The following is a 20122-nucleotide window of genomic DNA, read 5'->3' as shown; positions in this document are numbered from 1 at the left end:
TAAGCATAAGGATGCACAGGCTAAAGTTGAATATGTGAAAAAATTGCATGAGCAGGAGAAGGCCCAAATTGCAAAGAAGAATGAAGGTTATGTCAAGCAAGCCAACAAGGACAAGAAGGAAGTGGTACTTGAAACAGGTGATTGAGTTTAGGTACACATGAGGACGGAGAGGTTCCTTAAACAAAGGAAGTCCAAACTTCAACCTAGAGGAGACAGACCTTTCCAAGTGCTAGAGAGGATCAATGACAATGCTTACAAGATCAATATTCCAGGTGAGTATGGAGTAAGTTCTTCATTTAATGTTGTTGACTTGACTCCACTTGTTGTAGGTGATGATTATGAACATTTGAGGGCAAATTCTTTCCAAGAAGGAGGGAATGATGAGAATCCTAAAACTGTTCAAATACAGGGACCTATGACCAGGAGTAGGACCAAACAGTCAATGAATACCCTCCAACAAATGGTAGCAGACATACTTAACAAGGCCCAAGTGGAGAAAGATGAATGCCAGAGGCAGAGGCACTACTAAGAATATTAATTGTTACTGAAGACACAAACTAATTTGAAGGCACATGCCAAATATGTTCTTTTTTTTATTTACAATTTTTTTTGTTGTAATTTTGGCCCAAACTATTTTGAAGGCTCATGTCTATTTCTATTTTTTCATTCAGATACATGTTAGTTGTCTTTTATGACTAACTTTTGTATAGAAAAGTTTTACAAAATGTATATATTTTCCCTAATTTATGGTTCTTTTTGTAGGATTGTAAAAATTTTCTTGTTGAGTGAAATCTTGACTCAGTTGATGCTCTCCATGTGGAATTAATGTAAATTTCTCTTCATTTTCAGGTAAAAAGGACTTAATTTGAGAAGTGCTGAAGTTGGTGTCTCACTAAGCGAAGTCAATGTGCTTAGTGAGTCTCATCTGCTAAGCGAGGCATCAACTGCTTAGCGAGTAAGAGGAATCTGGAAGGGAATTTGCCACGCACGCCCGCGCTCAGCGCGTCATCAACTCGCTCAGCGAGTCATTTGCCACCTTCCAGGCTTAACGCACTATGCTCACTAAGCCAAAGTTCACTTACTCACGCTAAGCACGACGTTGAGGTCAAAAAGCCCCTTTTATGCCTGGAGTGAAAGAAGAGAAGGGAGCTTGGCGGAAAATAGAGAAAAACAGAGGATAGAGGCGCAAAATGAAGGAAAGGAGCAAAAACCTTAGCTTTTAGGTAGATTCTAGGTTTTTGAGTGATTTTTAGGTCCTTAGAGGTGGAGGAGACATCATCACCACTGCATATCTGTGAATTGCTCCTAAACCCCTTCTCCTGCTTGTAAAAGGTGTTTCCTTGTGATGGAAGGCTAAACCCATTGTTGGGAAATTCTGTTGAGTACTTGATGTAAACTCTTATCCTATCTATTTAAAGTTGTTTTATGTGTTCATTATTTCTATCTGTGCTTTATTATCGCATGTTTATGGCTTGATCACCCATTTGTATGTGCTGTTAGGAGCTTTAGCATTGGAAAATGTATTTCATCCTTAGAACTGGATAGGACAGGGCTAAGTTATCGTATGTCTAGACACGGAGTGCGGTAATTTAGTTTTTATTATGCTGTAGTCGTAACGCTGTTTGGTTAGGCTAAGTTCAACAAGAGACATCTGAGAATGAAACTTAATTTGAATTAGTCCAAACTCACGAGACATCGGTGTTTGGTATTTTAGCCCTCAGTATAGAACACAGAAATAACCTTAAATAGAGAAATACTTTTAATTGCATCAAGTATCTCAGTAGGAGGACCCAACCCTTTTACATATCTGTTTTCACATCCACTTGCTCACATTTACTGTTTTCAATTAGAATAGAAATCACTTTTGTTTTTAATTCATGATAATCAATTCTTTGCACAAATGTCTGTCTATTGAATGGTGCTTTGCCAAATAAAATAAGTTTCCTGAGTTGGATACTCGGTTCTTATTGTTTTATTATTACTTGCACGACTTGGTACACTTGCCGATAAGATTTCGTAGTCGTACTAGAGCTCGAAACAATACATTATATGTATGAATTTCGTTTTCAATAGAAGGACTTTTGACATTTGATAAAATTTTGTGAGAACTTCTCTCTGGGTTCCTCACTGAACCAATCTCGGATTTATCAAGGTAATCTTTGTGGTGTCTATCCTGACTTATCTTTCTTCACTGGAAGTGACATCATCCAAAACTTTGTTACCTATATCAAGTGATCCGCTCCTAGTAAGGATCACATCATCATATGTAATCCATACAAATAAATAAGAAAGTAGTGGTATGGATTAATCTCAAGAAAGTAGTGGTTTGGATTAATTTCAATATAGCAGAATAAGGAAAAACAATATAGTGGAATATTTAAGTATAACAAGAATTACTTGTTATTATGTTTGTTAAATACACACCAAATACCAATTATGTTGGTCCAAGTGGTAAGAAAAATGACTTTACTTTATACACGAGTAAAAAATGTTACCTTGGGAGTCTATTAGGAATCATTCTAAAAAGAGTTTTAACAGGTATGTATTGTTATTGTAAAAGTTATTACAATGTGAATGTGATGATTATGAAAGAATGAATGAGTCAAAAGCAATTTTGGAAACCAATAATGTCAATCAATTAGAAATTGTTTTTATGACTCTTTAAGATACTTGTTATAGAATAAGCATACTTACATTACAATGCAGTTTGTAATTGGATAATTATACCCAAAAAAAATCATTGTCAAAGCATATATTTATTTTTAAAGTAATTATTATAAAATGAACATACTTGCGATTGAATTACTATTAAATTCTACATACACTATATAGTCTATGTTACATCATATCATATGATGATTTTGTCTAAGTAGCAATTATGTGTTATTATTTCAGCAATTGAGACAGCTCTATGGTCAATTGAATGGGGCATTGCTGAGCTTGTGAACCACCCAGAGATCCAGCAGAAGGTGGCTATGAGATCCCAACTGAGAGCAAGATATTGGTGAATGCATGGTGGCTGGCCAACAACCCTGCACACTGGAAGAAGCCAGAGAAGTTCCGGCCAGAGAGGTTCTTGGAGGAGGAGTTGCATGTGGAAGCCAATGGCAATGACTTTAGGTACCTTCCCTTTGGGGTTGGCAGAAGGAGTTGCCCCGGAATCATTCTTGCATTGCCTATTCTTGCCATCACTTTGGGACGTTTGGTCCAAAACTTTGAGCTCTTGCCTCCCCCTGGCCAGTCCCAGATTGACACTAGTGAGAAAGGAGGGCAGTTTAGCTTGCACATACTCAAGCATTCCACCATTGTGGCAAAGCCAAGGTCATTTTAGACTTCACCACATGATCATGATCATATGATCAATCCCCTTTATTTTTTTCTTCTCTTACTCTTTATTGTATCAATGCTTGAAAATGGGGTTGTTCTGGAAATGTCATATATAATTGGCCTGCTAATGGGTAGGTAATGTTTGTGTTGTCCCATTCTAAATCTCTGAACTTGAAGTGATGCATGCATGGTTTTGAGATGGTTTTCTAATAAACCTACACTTTTGTCTCTAAGTACTCTGTTTCATATAACAGAACTTTATTGTGGTAGCAGAACCAGTATTAGTGTATTACTAGTATGTCAACTTTTAGATTGGGCTTTGTGCATTCATCTCTCATGAAAAAATGCAACTGCTTGAACTGAAAAAAAAAAACAAAAAAAACTAAAAGCTACTAAACGTAAAAAAATCTTATTTGAAGTATAAATTATTTTAACTTGTTAATACATTAAATAATGTATTATTTATTAATTTTTTTATTTCTTTAACAAATACTATTATTAAGTATTAATTAAAAAGACATTAATAATTAATCTATATCTATATTATATATAAATCTACTTTCTTCAGCAACTCCTGTCACAAATTTCTCATAATTCCTAATTTTCTATACCTCTTCACCTCCATTGCCTTTCAAAGCTTCTAACAACTCATTTGTTGTTTCAAACTGATAACATATTAATTGTTATTCGACCGCTCACAAATTTCTCCACAATCCTTCAAGCATCACTTCAACTCCATTGACATTAAATTTTTTTAACTTTAATTGTTGTTTCAATTTTTCCATTAATTCACCAAAATCATATTTGTAGTTTCAAATGGATAACATATTAATATTATTGAAAATTATCACAATAATAAATTCATAACATTTCTTACTTCTTTCAAAAGAAAATTCAAACTGCACAGCTCTTACTTCTTTCCTGATCTTTTTTCACACTGTGTAAAGTCAATCTTGATCTCTTCCACTTTTTCAAAAAATTTCTCAATAGAATGAATGTAATCAAACGTGTGAAATTCACTGATTGATTTAGAAGTTTTGTTGTCAAATTCAACCCAAACCAGGTTAAATTTGTCATTACTTAATTTCATATTTTTTTTCCTTTTAATTTATGTTGATCTTATACTCATGTTTGATTTTTTGTGGGGTGATTTACATTCTTTTACACATTTTAATTAATTTTTCCTCAAATTTTGTATAATTAGTAACAAATAAGGTTTTTTTTACCAATATCTTAAATTGATTTGGACACGACTTACAAGCTAGAGTTGTTAATTTAAATGACTCATATGAAAATGAAAATTGGTGTTCAACACAATCGATTTTTATTACTTGATAGACAATCACATTGTGATGCTTTATTATTTAAGAGAAAATAATTTTCATATAAGAATATTTGATATGAAATTACTTGAAATTATTAATCCATTGAGATTTGTAGAAGTTTCACCATCTACAAACAATTTTACGGGGGACATCTACTAAACAACCATCTTTTCCTATTTATCATTTTGCATTAAATATAAATTGAAGATGGAAATATTAAGAGGCATTCTCTTCCTATCAAGAGGTAATCTTAAGTTTATTAGGGGGTGTTGGTTTGATCGTTTCCTGTTTCATTTTAACTGAAAATAGAAATAGTGATGAAAATGTGTTTAGTTGAATTTTTAAAAATATTTTCAATGAAAATATTTTCTCAAACGAACTAGAAAATGGAAGCAATAAAATCTCATTTTCAGTTAGAAACTCATTTTGGATAAAATAAAAATGCAGTGGCAATGAATGCAATTTTAAACAAATATAAAAATACAAGAAGACAAGTCAATATATCATAAATTTCAGTGTTTTTATTTCCTAAAAACAAAAAATAAGAAGTCAATCCAAACATATTTTCAGAATTATAATCTTTTAAAAATGAAAACAGTTTTCAAAAAATAAAAACAAAAAATGAAAATGCACATCAATTTTGCAACAATGGTCGTGTGTCCTTTCCATTTTTAAGTGACAATTTATATTTTAACGAATAAAAAATGATAGCATAACAACTTATAAAATAAGCATAAGACAATATGGTTTACTATCAGAGTGGATGAAATATGAAATGTGGTATAACTTTATATTTAACCGTATGATTCTCCAACCTAATAAAGTTGTTGTCATTGCTAAGGCACACATATTTGAAATTGATGATGTGTGTCTTTGTTTTCTATCTTCCCAAAACACTCATGACAACTTAGGTGAGATTGGATATTCGTTAGGTGCTTCCTCCAATCGAATGTTACAAGTTTAATACAAGAAAATACGAGAATTTGATAAGTTAAAAATGACTTCAAAATAAAAAGTAACTGAAACAAGGAAAACAATAATTTTTTACTTTTCTTCGTAATTCTTATTTTTATTGATTTCCCTTTTATATTTAATTCTTCTTTGTTTGTGTTGATGTATAACATTTGTCTTTAGTTTAAAAAATATAATGTGTTGTTTTGTAGAAAAATATCTATATGTATTTAGATATGCTAAAAGTAACATGCTAATTATTTTTCTTTACTAGATTCTTGAATTTGTAGTTAAAATTTTTAAATATCTAAAAATATATATATTAAAGGTTTTAGATTTTACAGAAATGTGTATAACCACTTCCCCTTCAACTATATTTTGTTGTTTGCAGTTTGGAGAAATATTCATACACATCCAATATATTATTATATACCTAATCAGAGAGAAAGAGAAAAAAAAGAAAAAGAAAATATATAGGTATTATAAATATTATGATATGACATAAAAAAGAGATAAAGAGAGAAATTATGGTATTTAAAAAGTATGAATATCTTTGTATCATTACTCTTTATATTTAAGTGAATAAATGTTAACTCGTTGACAAGTGTATCAAATTTGTCACAAGTAGTGAAGTACTAGGAAGTGTCGAATCCACAGGAACTTTGTTTGTACTTAGATTAATGCAAACTCAAGTTAAAAGCAATAGATAAAGAATTTAAAATAAAGATACCTAAATATATTAGATAAGATAAAGATTTAAAAATCAAAATAAAAGAAAAAAAATAAAAGATTTAGATTAAAAGATTATAAAGATAGAAGATAAAGAAAATAAGAAAATAAAAGTAAAAATAAAATAAAATAAAAGATTAAGATAAAAATAAGAAAAGATAAGATAAGAAAAATAAAAGATAAAGATAGAAGATAAAAGAAATAAAGTCAAAATTTGATAAGATTGAGACCTGTCCTGCCTTGTTTGCCTATGATATATGAGTTTATGATTTTTCTTTATCAATTTAGGTGATTTTGTTCTACCCACATCTGTTCAATTATTTGCCAAAGACTCAACAAACAAAAATGCATGAAGTATGAATTTTATATGTTTGCATGAATGCATGGGCATAAAATTATCATTTTATTCCTAGTAATGATTTTCTTATGAAATCATTTCTTTTTGTTATATTAGAAGTTATTCTCTCCCGAGCGTCTAACCCCTAAAACCAATGCATTGCATACCTTCTTTAAATCTTATTTAGAAGTTATCCTCTCCCGAGCGTCTATCCCCTAACAGAATATAAAGAAAGATGAATAATACAAGATAACAGAAAAGATAATAGAATAGAAAACACCATTGATAAATAGATAGTGAGTACATCAGTATATAAGAACTGATGGGACAAGAGGAGTGAAAGAAAGTAAGTAAATGAAACTCATACTAGAGGGGGTGGGTTTTGGTGTTCTTGTCTGATATCTTCTTTTTGATATTTTTGATATTTTTTAGATTTGTTTTGCTTTTAATCATATCTTCTTCCTGAGACTTCCTGATATTTTGGATATTTTCTTGATCTTTTTCTCTTTTAATCTTTCCTTTTCATATCTGCAAGCTATAGATAAGAAAAATATCAAATCTTAATATTTAAGCCAAAGATAACGACTAAATAAATCCATTTAATCCATCTTGGACAAAAACCCATCCTTCTCATCATATAGAATAAAAAATTACATGAAACTGAGTCATATGCCTTCTCATAGTCTACTTTGAACACAAGGCATGGCATCTGCTTTCTCTTAGCCTCCACCACCTCATTCGCTACTAGCACTCCATGTAATAAGTGTCTACCTTCTATGAACGTTGATTTCCTTCCATCTATAATAGACGACATCACCATCTTTAATCTTTTGGCCAACAGCTTGCTGACGATCTTGTATATACAGCCTATTAATGAAATAGGTTTGTAATCTGACAATCCTTGCAGATCAGATACCTTTGGGATTAAGGCTATGAACGACGCATTACAACCCTTCGGAAAGATCCCATTCACATAGAACTCATCTAGGAAACGAAGGATGTCAGACTTGATGGTTTGCCAGAACTTCTTAATGAACTTGAAGTTGAGGCCATCTGGACCCGGGCTTTTCTCACTTCCGCATTCCCAAACTGCCTCTTTTACCTCCTCCTCCTTAAATCTTGCTACCAATGACCCATTCCGATAATGGTTAATTTCCTGGAACTGTACTCCATCAAGTGTTGGTCTGGAAGGCTTTGGCTCTTGAAATCTTTGTAGAAAGAACTCTCTAACTGCCTCTTTCACCTTATGGGGTTCGTCAACACAGGATCTTTCAATCATTATTCCCTTCAGTAGATTGCTTCTACGAGACGCATTGATCATGAGGTGAAAATACCTCGAGTTACAATCCCCCTCCTTAATCCATCTTGTTCTTGCTTTTTGCCTTAGAAAGGACTCAAGTGAGTGGGCAGCCACCCACAATTTTTCCTATAGCTACTTTCTGAAGGTTACCTCCTGGGATGATAATTGCCTATCCATTGTCAACTCTTCAAGATTGTTTAACTCATCCTGGATCTGCTTTACCTTCTTATATGTGTCCCCATAATTCTCCTTATTTCATATCTTCAATCTGTTTTTGAGTCGTTTTATTTTTTCTTTGAGAACATAGCCCCCCCATCCACTTTGTTAGGTAGATGACCAACAATCATGCACAAATCTTATAAAGGAAATGTCTAAAAGCCAAGAATCCAGAACCCTAAAAGGTTGGGGTCCCCAATCAATAACTTTCGACCTAAGGATAATCAGACAATGATCTGAGAAATTTCTGTCCAAGGTGCATTGCTTGGTTGCAGGCCATTTGGTGATCCACTCAGGTGACACTAGAAATCTATCAAGCTTGCTTTTGGCTGATCCATTTGGTCTATACCATGTGAACTTCCTTCCCATCCATGGTGCATCCTTTACCTCCAAATCTTCAATCCACTCGTTAAACTCCTTTATGCTATTATCCGCCTCTCTTCTTTGACATCTGCTGATCCTTTTTGAAGGGTTTCTGACATTGTTGAAATCCCCCAGAATGCACCACGATCCTCCATTATGAGAATTTTTCAGCTACTTTATGTTCTCCCATAGACTTCTCCTGCTCTGAACATCACAAGGTGAATAAATGTTTACAATATGCACCTGTTGAGCCTCCTTAAGCCATTGACCTACCAATAAGATGAAGCCACTGCCTATGACTTTGCTGTGCACTTTGAAATCTTCTTCACTCCATAAACACAATAACCCGCCTGCTGTGTTTGCTGCGGGCTGCAATTCCCACCCTACCTCCGAATCCCCCCACAAAGCTTGGCACACACTCATGTCAATCTTTTCTGTTTTAGTCTCTTGAATACACAGCAAATCGATTTTTTCTTTCCAGACCATTCTCCTAATTGCAGCCCATTTTACCCCACTCCCTAAGCCCCTTACATTATAGGAAATAACATTCATGGGTTTTGTATTCTTGCACCTAATTTCTCTGCCTCCTTCAAATCCCTTTCCTCCATTTCCTGTAACTAAGAAGTGAAAAGTTTGGCTTTTTGTGTGTCCTGCGTAACTGGTGTATCTATTTTTTGACCCAAGTGCCCACTATTCGGAGAAGCGCCTTTATCATTCTCTGCCATTTGTTGCTGTTGTGTGTTGATGGGAATGTTTTTTTTCTTTCAGACAGCCCTATGAAATTTGCCATTGATGCCACCTTGTTTGTTAATAAAATTTAAAATTGTTGCTGGGGGCGAAATCTATTTTTTGTGGGCTGTTTCCGCACATGGGCTTATTAGCAGTGGGGTGTGGGTAGAAACTCCAAGCCCATTACATCCCACTTCAGTTTCCAGCTGGCATTCACGTGCCACTTTTCCCACTGAAATGAAACTCCCCTCCATGGCACCTACACTGTCAATTTCTGGATTTCCCCTTTTGTGTTCCTTTGCTTCCCCCTCAGGTTTGTCGACAACCCCCAGCTGCTCCCCATCCTTCTTTATGTTGTATCATAAATACCCAAAATTGGATATAACCAAACTATTTCATACTACATTGATTCCTAATACACAGTTTGTCCACATTCATTTAAGCCCCAGCTACCATTTCTATGACCATTTAAGTGACTCATTTGAATGGCACAACCTAACACCTTTTTACGAGATTCTTCTAACAACTGACATTCTATTGTAAAGACTGATAGACATAGTGATGCTGGTATACAGACTCAGGACTGTCCTTTTACACACGTAGATCTTAGGCTAAGCTAAGAATTAGTTAAAGAGAGAAGATATGGGGAGGATATAAGGGGAATTCCTTTCAGTTTTCTTAGTCCGGTATTTCTGTAATAATTTCTTTTTTCCAAAATCAAATAATCAATACAGATCTCCCTCTTTTTAGATAGGAAGTTGATTCCTATCAAAGACTAACCTTCATTCACCTTGGTTCACTCAGTTCAATTTCATACAAAATTAATCACTGTACTTGTGCCTGCCTTCTGTTTGCATAGTTAAAAAAAGGAAAGAATGCAAGATCTGTTGCTTATACAGGCCAAAAAAAGAAAGTATGTCACTGATCTTGTTTCATTTTGAGGATAAGCAATCTTGATGTTATTTAATTTAATTAATTACATTTGATACCATAGTAATACCAGACTATGTTGAGATATTTTATTATTTTAAAATTATGAAGAGATGAGTCTATTCAGGGTTTTTTCTTGCTTTGATGATATTTCCTTTTTATTATATTCCTTATATATTGGGATAAGGCTTGGTTGTTGTAGTATCCCTCCCTCCCCCTCCCAGTTCTATTTTCTGTAAATGACATTTTTACTTTTGGTAGGTCTGTAATGCATATCATGACAGCAGAACAGATCAAAATACATTTTGGTGGTTAGAAGCACTCCATCATGCTGAGCAGAACAAAGATTTCTCCACTGAGTTGATTAGGAAGATTGAAGAAGCCATTTCAGGAACTTCAAACAATTCAAAGTCATCAAGAGTAGCTTCTCGGTCGGTGATGCTTTGGTTGTGTAACACAATTGTTAAGTACTGCAATTGTCATAATCCATATCCTTAACTTTCCAAGTTATGCTTGATCGAATATGCAGGATCTCCATAAAAAAAGTTGCTGAACAATGTAATCCAGTTAGAACTGACATCAACAACATACCATATCTTGTTATGAGCAATGTTCTAGTATATAGGTAGGTATTAAGTTACTACTGGTCATTTTCAATTATATGGTGTCAATGACCAATTTTTCTGATTGCTAAAGTTGTTAGGCAAAAAGTACATTTACAGATTAATATAGAATGCAAAAACACATTTTAGCTTGTGCTGAAATTCAACTTAATTATTTAGAGTGGGTGCAGCAATGATCGAACTTCTGGGTCAAAGATCAATACTTAATAGATTAAGCTATCAGTGAAAGTTTATGAATGATTTTAAACCTCTAATACATGGTTTGGGAGGAATCTGCTATTGAGCTATAGGATTTCAAATTATTTGCTAATAGATTTTGATAAATAGCTAGTAGTAAATTGACTATGACATGCACTATTGCTAATGTGTGTAACTTCTAATCCAGTTTCCGAAGCATAAGCTCTTTGAAGTATCAAATTCAGACAGGTTTGGATCAGTTAGAGGCCTCTAGAAAAACGCTCCTAGATCAACTGCTAGAAATTGATCAGACAATGGAAAAACCAAATGAAGAAAATATTGAATGTGTGGGTAAATGTCGAAATTGTCAGCCTAATTGTGATGGTCCGTGTGCTTTGTGTGAACTAGATATTTTGTTTCAGGTTTACCACTGAATTTATGTCAGTTTTATTCATCCTGTATCTAATGAATGTAATATGGTCTCATGGTTTATTTTTTCCTCAGGATTATGAAGCAAGACTCTTTGTTCTTAAGAATGAACGTGGAAGGATAATTTCATCTGCTGAGGAGGCAGTGGATTTTCAGAAGAAAAACTTTGCATTGAATCATTTCCTCTCAAAGCTATCACAATCTAGTCACAGTTCTACAGTATCTGATATCAGTCATGAAGAATCAAAGAAAAGGAATGTTGGACAAAGAGTTGTGGTTAGTTACTTCATTTGATTGACTTTTGCTCTAGATCATAGACAAGTGCAAATTGATTATACCTCCTCTCTGTCTTGGTTTTCTGTAAAGATAATACTACTCTTTTATTGATATAAAAGATTCAGAGTCTATTGAAACAGAGTCTGGAATTGTAATATGCCAAAAATTGAAATGAAAATGTAAAAAAAGACTCCTGAATTTCTCAATTCTTGTGAATTGTATTAAATTGCACTCTCTTTCCAATGTTCCTCACTATTGTTGTATTAAATGCACCCTAAGGCAAATAGATTTGGAGGCTGACCATCAATGATGATAGACTCATTTTTCATTTAAGAAAATTTGGCAAGTATTTAAAACGTGTGGTATGTGTTTTTTAATCTTCCAAATTGATTATGTTGAGTTTTTTAGGTTTCAAAATCAGCATCTGAGTTGGAGCTAATTCTTGGAGTTTTAAACTACTGCAAGTCTCGATTAGGAAGAGACAGTGTCTCAGCTGCCACCAAGCATTTACATGTTTTTGAGGTATAGCCTGATGAACTATTTTCTATGGATGGTATTCCTCTAGGAGGTATTAATCTAGAGTGTTTAGTTTTTCAATATTAACCTTCTCTCCTCCCAAAAAACAAGTAAACTTTTTCAGGATAGGTTTTTGTGCTTTGGAATCCTTTTAAAAGCTAAAATTATCTGTATTAACTATTTTGATTGACTTGATTCTGATCCTATGTTGTTGAATTGTAAGGGGATGCGAAAGCAGTTTGGCCACACAAGGTCTTTGGCATTAGCTCAAGCTCAGTATCTGCGTGCACACGATGAAATAAAGATGGCAGTTTCCCGTTTGCACCCAAGGGAAAATGAAGATGATAAATCTCTTGATGATTTAGGTGAAAATGAATTAGCTGCAGCTAGCTCAAACTTTTCCCATGATAAGTTTATGTCATTGACCATGTTGTCACAGATAAAAGGAAAACTCCGCTACTTAAAGGTATAAAGAAATAACCCTTCGAAATCTGTATATATTGAAATTGTTTTCTCTTTATATATATTTGTTAAATTTCTAAATAATCAAATTCAAAATTGGTCACCATTGAACAATTACTGATGGCTGTTAAGTTTGCTGAAGTTGATGGGGGACGGGGATTGGATTGTAACTGAAATCTTCAATAACGGAATATATACACTAATAATTGAGAGGTATAAAATCACTCATGGGCCTCTATATAACTATTTTAGGAGAGGTAGAGGTTTTATGACGAAGTGGTTAGTTGAATCCTTATTGTCCTCATTCTTCGTAATTAATTTAAAAATTTCAGCACTGGGTGGGCTTGTTTTTTGTCCATGTTTCAGTTTCGTAGGGCTCTTGCATTAGGGGATGTGTAACATGTTGGAGATATAAAACCATTTGAGAATTGATTCTTGACAGTAATTCATGTGGCTTGTTCTGCATTAATAATTCCTGTGGCCAAGCTTTAGCTTCAATTTTTTTGAGGGGAGGGGGAGGGGGATATCATCCAATTTCATATATTATTTTGAGTAAAATTGGATAGATTGGAAGAATTAATTATTTAGGTTTTTTCAAGGTATTTTCTTTTTCATTTTATTGTTTTGGGAAGCAAAGCAAAAAATACCTAGTTTAAGTTCATGATCCACCTGCAGTTTTTTCCTTCCTAGGTGATTGTCATTTGCCAATCCAACTAAAATATAAACATGTTATTATTAAATTTAACTGAGTTTCCTCACTAAGATTCTGTGGAATCTATGATATGTTCTCTTCTGATTTGGATACCTAACCTAAGGTGAACCATTTTTCAGGGTTTGGTTCAATCTAAGCAAAAACTGCAATTCGAAAGTCCAAATAGTTCTTCATTCACACGAGAGACAACTGCAATGTCAAACTCTACAGAAGAGAAGGGTGCACTTTTATCTAAGACTGATGATGAAACATGCCCAATTTGCCAAGAAAAGCTAGGCAAACAGAAAATGGTTTTTCAATGTGGGCACGTTACATGCTGTAAATGTAAGAATTATATGAGGACACTTTATATTATCATTCTTTAGTTGTGTTATAGATTTAATAAAAGTCATTTGTCTTCACCTAGCAACTTAAGCTTTTAGGAGAGTTGGTTCTTGACATGGTTTTAGAGAATCTTGATCAAGTAATGTAGAGTTTGATCCTTGTTCATTTTTCTAAATAAAACGTTGTACTTTACATGGTAAATACGAGTCAAGCTCAAATTAGAGGGTGGTTATGTTTGAAAGGGCATGTTAGAGATGTAATGAAGCCATTCAAATGTCATTATGTAAAAGCTTAAGATTTTAAGAGTTAGTCCTCGATAAGTTGTTTTGAGTCCTATATGTACTTCAGTCTGTGTTACCAGACATATAGTTGCTGCTGTATTGTATAGAAAATATTTTATGTTCCTTTGTCATTTTTGAATTTCTAAAAAATACTGGGATATTGAATTAGCATTGATCATATGCATTTCTCCATGTCGGCATAAAACATGAAATAAAGCAAATAGTATCAGTATGTGTAGTGTGTGCTCTTCTATTGTTACTCTCATCTGTGTTCAACAGAAATGTGGTTAAGCATTTATTGATTTTGAAATAAATATCATATGAAAAATAACCATGCATCTATTTGTACAGGTTTATTTGCTATGACTGAGAAAAGACTTCAAAATAACAAACTTCATTATTGGGTGATGTGCCCTACATGTCGACAGCATACTGATTTTGGAAACATTGTGTTGATGCACGGAACGAATCTTCCAATCCTTCAGTGCTGCATAGAATTGACAGTAGTGAAAAATTTGAAGCATCCATTAGTGTTTAAGGCTCATATGGAACCAAGGTTTCTTTCTATACAACAACTTAAATTCTATTGATAGTTTGATACCCTCAAGATAAATGAGCATACTTCTTTTCTACATGTATGCATGCCACTACCCTGGGATACACTTTGTTGTCTTAATTCTGAACTGGCATTGGTTTTTACTTTATTTTTTACTGCCTTGCTGAAGATTTTACTTGTAATTCAATAACAAAACCTTGTATGGTGTCTGAAAACTATTTCAATGTTTGTCTGCAAACCTTTTTAAGATTATTTACAAAAGAAGACTTTTAAGATTTTTCAAAATTTAATAACCATTATAAATGTCTAACATTGCTCATAATATATTGTTGCTCCATCTCACATGTCACATTGTAATTTTCTTGTTTCAGCAAATAAGACATGCTTTGGCTTATTTGATCGTAACTCTTGTATTCCTCAATCCTCATCTTTTTTCTTTATTTGGGTGTTTTGTAGATTGAAGCAGTCACAAGAAGAATCCTGTGGGTAAAGGCTAATGATCATAGAGCAAAAGTTCTTGTATTTTCAAGTTGGAATGATGTACTTGATGTATTGGAGCATGCCTTTGCTGCCAATAACATTACCTTCTTTCGGATGAAGGGAGGCAGGTATGATAATCTATGCCGTTACTATTTCTCCATTTGTTTGTGTATTTATACTGGACTACTAGACATTCATTTGGAAAAAGAAAAGAAAAAGATACTGACTAGGCAAAGAAAAAATTATGACTACGATCCTATTGTGCTCCAACACATTTAATTTCTTTATCAATATATTCCTAATTTTTTACCTTTTTTCACTTTGGTCTCTCAAGTTAATAATTTGAATCAATTTGATCCCCCTGTCTGTTTCCATTAATCACCCAAGTAATGATGTGAGTATAACGTGGCATCCAACATTACATTTAGACCATGATATGGCATTTAAAATTTTGAATCCCTAATTTAGCATATTTTGTGGGATTTAACAAATTCATTGGTATTACCCTTTGTTAATATATGCCAAGTCCAATCTCTCATTTCAAAATCACAGATTACTCGTCACTCATCACACTTCGTTAAAAATTTCTTATGAAACCATGTAGGTTTTTGTGTCAGTTAAGAAGAATGATTCATCAACATTTTAGACAATTTGCCAATTTCAACTTCATTATACTGATGCTATTTTAGTTATGAATTTGTGAGATCAGAAAAGCACATGTTGCCATCAGTCAATTTAGAGGAAAACAAAATGGCACAAAAGGATGTGAAGGGTCAACACCAAAATCTATTCAGGTGTTGTTGCTTTTAATTCAACATGGAGCCAATGGACTCAATCTTTTGGAAGCACAGCATGTGGTCCTTGTAGAGCCGTTACTCAATCCAGCTGCTGAAGCACTAGCAATCAGTCGTGTACATCGGATTGGACAAAAAAATAAGACCCTCATTCATCGTTTCATTGTAAGTTTCCTAGCAGGCAGTAGTGTATATTAAGTGAGCATTTTATCTCTCTCTCTCTCTCTGTCATGTGTGCCAACTCAATTGTAAATACTATCATTTTATTTGCTTAAATGAGCTGTAGAGCATTCTTTAGAGACTGTTTGCCATGGCCTTTGAAGATTTTCAAAGGGTCTTGTTTTATTAAAAACACCTTTTCCATCCTGTCGTTCAGTAAAAATTAAATTTTAGTTAATAGTTTTCGAAACACCCATGAAGATCATTGTTTTCAAAAGTCACTCTCTATCCACTATCCATCCAACAACTTGCAGATGAGAGAAGACTACGGATTTAATATTTGTGAGTTTCATTGTTCAAAAATCTTAAATTCAATTCTTAGTTCATCTTAAAGTACCAGCCTTTGGAATTTCGAAACTGATTATATGAATTTCCTTGTTGGTCACATCTACTGTGAGGGAAATAACTGGAGATAGGTTAGCCACTTACGGTACTAGTATAGATGGGTTTTCCTGGTGGGATTATATCCCAGCTTTTATTACAATTTGTTTTTACAGGATAGACAAAATCTTCCCTGTCTGTTTGCCTTGGGTTAGGCTTCATTGCATCTTCTATCCCATGTATCATCTGCATTACTTGAATTGTGATATTTGGGTGAGCGCTTATGAATTCAGTAGTCCGTTCTTATAATCTTGTTCTTGCTTGTGTTATAGGTAAAAGACACGGTTGAAGAGAGTATATATAAATTGAACAGAAGCAGGAGCAATCATTCATTCATCAGTGGCAACACTAAAAATCAAGATCAACCTGTTTTAACCCTGAAGGATGTGGAAGCCTTACTGTCTAGAGCACCACTAACAATGCCAGAAAGTGATGAAAATCATAACACAAACACGAATCTTAGACACTTGCCACCATCAGTGGCCACTGCTATAGCTGCTGAGAGGAGACTTAATGAACAAAGGACATGATTTTGCTTACTTCTCTTAGTTCAATAGATGGGTTTGCATTGCATTTCAAAGATTCCACTAAACACAATTGCAGTAATTTCAAGAGGCAAGAGGAGATGCAATGCAATAACCTTTCAACCATAGATTCTTGTAACCAAAATTCTATGGTCTAATATCCATAAATTTATTTATTCTTGTACATATAGTTAGATTTATTTTAGTTTTCAGCTTTGAGTAGAGATCTGTATAATATATATATATATATATATATATATATATATATATATATATTAATCCTTTTAGGTGAGCTATGTTACTCTCTGTCTCTATTTGTGAACCTTTTACACGGTATAATGGCTGACACTTCAGACCATTTTAATCAAACAATGAAAAAAAAAAATCCATAGCAGTTAAAAGTTAACTGTTAACTACAGAAGGTGTAGTTCCTCCATCAAATTCCAATGTTCCCTTTTTTTAATCTTTTTCATAAATATATTTATGATAAAATTGTCTTAAATCTTATGGTTGGGATTGTGCACCTGTTTTACAAAGGTAGATATGCATTCAACGTAATGATATTCCTATTTTTATTAGGGCTGAGCATAATGTATAATGCTATTAACTAATTCACAAACTGAACCATATACTTTTTTATATTGTTAACTATAAATTTAATAACTATTGAACCAAATTGTAATAAAAATAATAAATTATTCAATTAACCAACTATTACCCTTTAAAGATAAAAAAATAAAAAGGTTATTCGAAGTAATCTTGTTTAAAATAGATAACTAGTTTTTTTTTAATTTAATTTAAAGCATATTATGATTTACAATGTATAAAAAGTGCAATAGATTAATCTTGGTGTCAAATATTTAAGATATTTTATCATTAAGTTATTGTGTTCAAGAATTTATCAATAAATTATATTTTTAAAATTAATTTAACATTAAATTATAAAATAAAGATCAATTTATCATTAAATTATTTATATGATTAATTTATTATATCTTTGTACATTCAGAAATTAAATTTATATATTTTAACTTTTAAAAACAAATTTATCAGCATCTCACACCAAAACAAATTTAATTATTTATTTATTTTTTAAACACTCCCACTTAAAAAAATACCAAAACAAATTTAATTATTTATTTATTTTTTAAACACTCCCACTTAAAAAAATAGTTATAAATAATTTGGGCAGAAAAATCATCACACTTTTCACAACCAGATTTGTGTGGTAGATATCCATCACTCTTTTTAAAACGTGCCCTCTTTCTTAGTTCCCGAGGACATCCTCCAATGATCTCGAAAGCCCTGTCACTATGCTAGAAAGATGCCACGTGTACACATTAATCACGGTACTGATGCGTGGACAAGTTGGTCACCATCACTCTGCTCAAACCTCATATATATATATATATAACATCACAACACTAACATTCATACATAATAATCCATCCAAAGTCCTCAAACATGAAAGGGTCTTTGTATGTTGCTGATTTCCATATGTTATCCACTTCTCTTTCTATGAGTAAATCCAATAACCCTTCCTCTCCTTGTCAAACCCGTGTCTCTCCTAGTAGTGTGAGAGGTTTGAGCTTCAAGGTCAACATTTCTTGGCCGATCCATGCTTCTTGTATTGTGCAGCGACAAAAGAAGAAGAATAACAATGGTTTTGTTGTGGTGGGGTGTGCAAAATGGGATTTGGAAGCTGACATGAAACCACAAGAAGATGAGGAAAAGGGTAGGAGTGGAATGGCAACGTTTAGGCACAAGTGTGGAGAAAGAAAGGGGGTTGTGGAGCTGTTGGAGTGTTTGGAAAGAGAAGCTATAATGGGTGAAGATGTGGGAAAAGAGCCTTCTGATTACAACCGAAGGGCTCAGATATTTGATAGAAGTTCTCAAGTTTTCCAAGCTCTCAAGCAACTCAACAATGATGTTTTCCCAGAGTCTTCACAATAGAAGGCAGTGGCTTTGGTTTCATTTTGACTCCATACTTGGTATTTTGAAATAAACAAGTAGTGGGCAATTGTATCAGAGAATTTGGATCTTTTGATGCATTACCAAGTAGTATTATAGTACTCAGAATCCTCTCTCTTGTACATGTTGCGTCTTTATTTGCTTGTTGAATGTTGAGAAACCAACCTATACATCCAAAACATTTTGTTGACTTCATAATCAAATGAAGAATATAGCTTTCTTGAAATAGAATCATGCCACAAACAAAATAGAGTTTGCATTAGGCAAATTGTTTACAACATACAAGAAAGATAACTAGAGACATTATCCATACCATTTTTCGAATATCATTTGAGGAGGGATCAGAGAAAATCTATATCATATTATTAGGTGAAACTCGGTGTGAGTTCCTTTAAATAACTTTGGCCAATATATTTCCATTTGTAGGTTTTCAACATTTTATTCTAACAGTATCAAAGATAATCAAAGAACAAAATTTCCAGCATTCCTCTTAGTTACAATACACATTCATTGAATGTCAAAAAGTGGTGACCTTTCTCAAGAGACTAGACACCAAACGAGTATGACAAGAAATAACATTTAAGAGTCAAACGTACATCTATAGTTTCTTGCCCACCGAACACAAGAGGAAGCCAAAAACATTTGTTTAAAACAGCTATGAAACATGTTCTCTCATTCTTCTTTGTCTGACTACATAAATAGAACATGAAAGCTGCTTTGGTTCCCTGTTAGTACTTTCCGGTTGCCAATTTGCCGGCGACAACCTATGATTCCCCATCTCTCAAATTGTCTTTGTCATGCTCGAGCTCTCTTCTTCTCTTCATCTGATTTCAGTGAAACAGTTAGGACAAGAGACTCCATATTCAAATTCTGGAGCTTCCATGTCAGCATCACCCAGAGACTTGAAATTTCCTGGCACCAAACCATGCTCCCCAGAGACTCTTCTGTCGAAAACAAAGCACTCTCCTTCCTAGAGGCTCTCTGTCTCTTGAGTCTGGAATCTCAAGATATTTTAGAATTCCACCTTCCAGGTGATAAACCTATGAAGATTTTAAATAGAAATGTGACAAAATCATATTGCAAGTCAGTGAATAAATTGAAACTATAACTAGTAAAGCTCACATAAATAAGCAGCAGTAATATTACTATTGGCTTGTTTATGAATTTATCAAATATCAACAAGAGTGTGT

The 20122-nt window shown here is 33.5% G+C and overlaps 1 protein-coding gene and 2 pseudogenes across 1 annotated transcript; all 3 read left to right on the top strand.

The window, feature by feature from the left end:
* Positions 1-157: 157 nt before the first annotated feature.
* Positions 158-3511, top strand: LOC114384159 (annotated as a pseudogene).
* Positions 3512-9509: 5998 nt separating this feature from the next.
* LOC114384158 lies at positions 9510-17173 on the top strand (annotated as a pseudogene).
* A 1227-nt stretch (positions 17174-18400) lies between these two features.
* LOC114384562 lies at positions 18401-19127 on the top strand. Its single transcript, XM_028344263.1, has one exon. It carries the CDS (start codon positions 18426-18428, stop codon positions 18912-18914), a length of 489 nt encoding a protein of 162 aa, XP_028200064.1. The 5' UTR covers positions 18401-18425; the 3' UTR covers positions 18915-19127.
* The last annotated feature ends 995 nt before the right edge of the window (positions 19128-20122 follow it).

This window comes from Glycine soja, chromosome 14 (assembly GCF_004193775.1).
Source record: "Glycine soja cultivar W05 chromosome 14, ASM419377v2, whole genome shotgun sequence".
NCBI classification, from domain to species: domain Eukaryota; kingdom Viridiplantae; phylum Streptophyta; class Magnoliopsida; order Fabales; family Fabaceae; genus Glycine; species Glycine soja.
The sequence above is the reverse complement of the archived record's forward strand: the minus strand, read 5'-3'. Positions and strand labels throughout refer to the sequence as shown.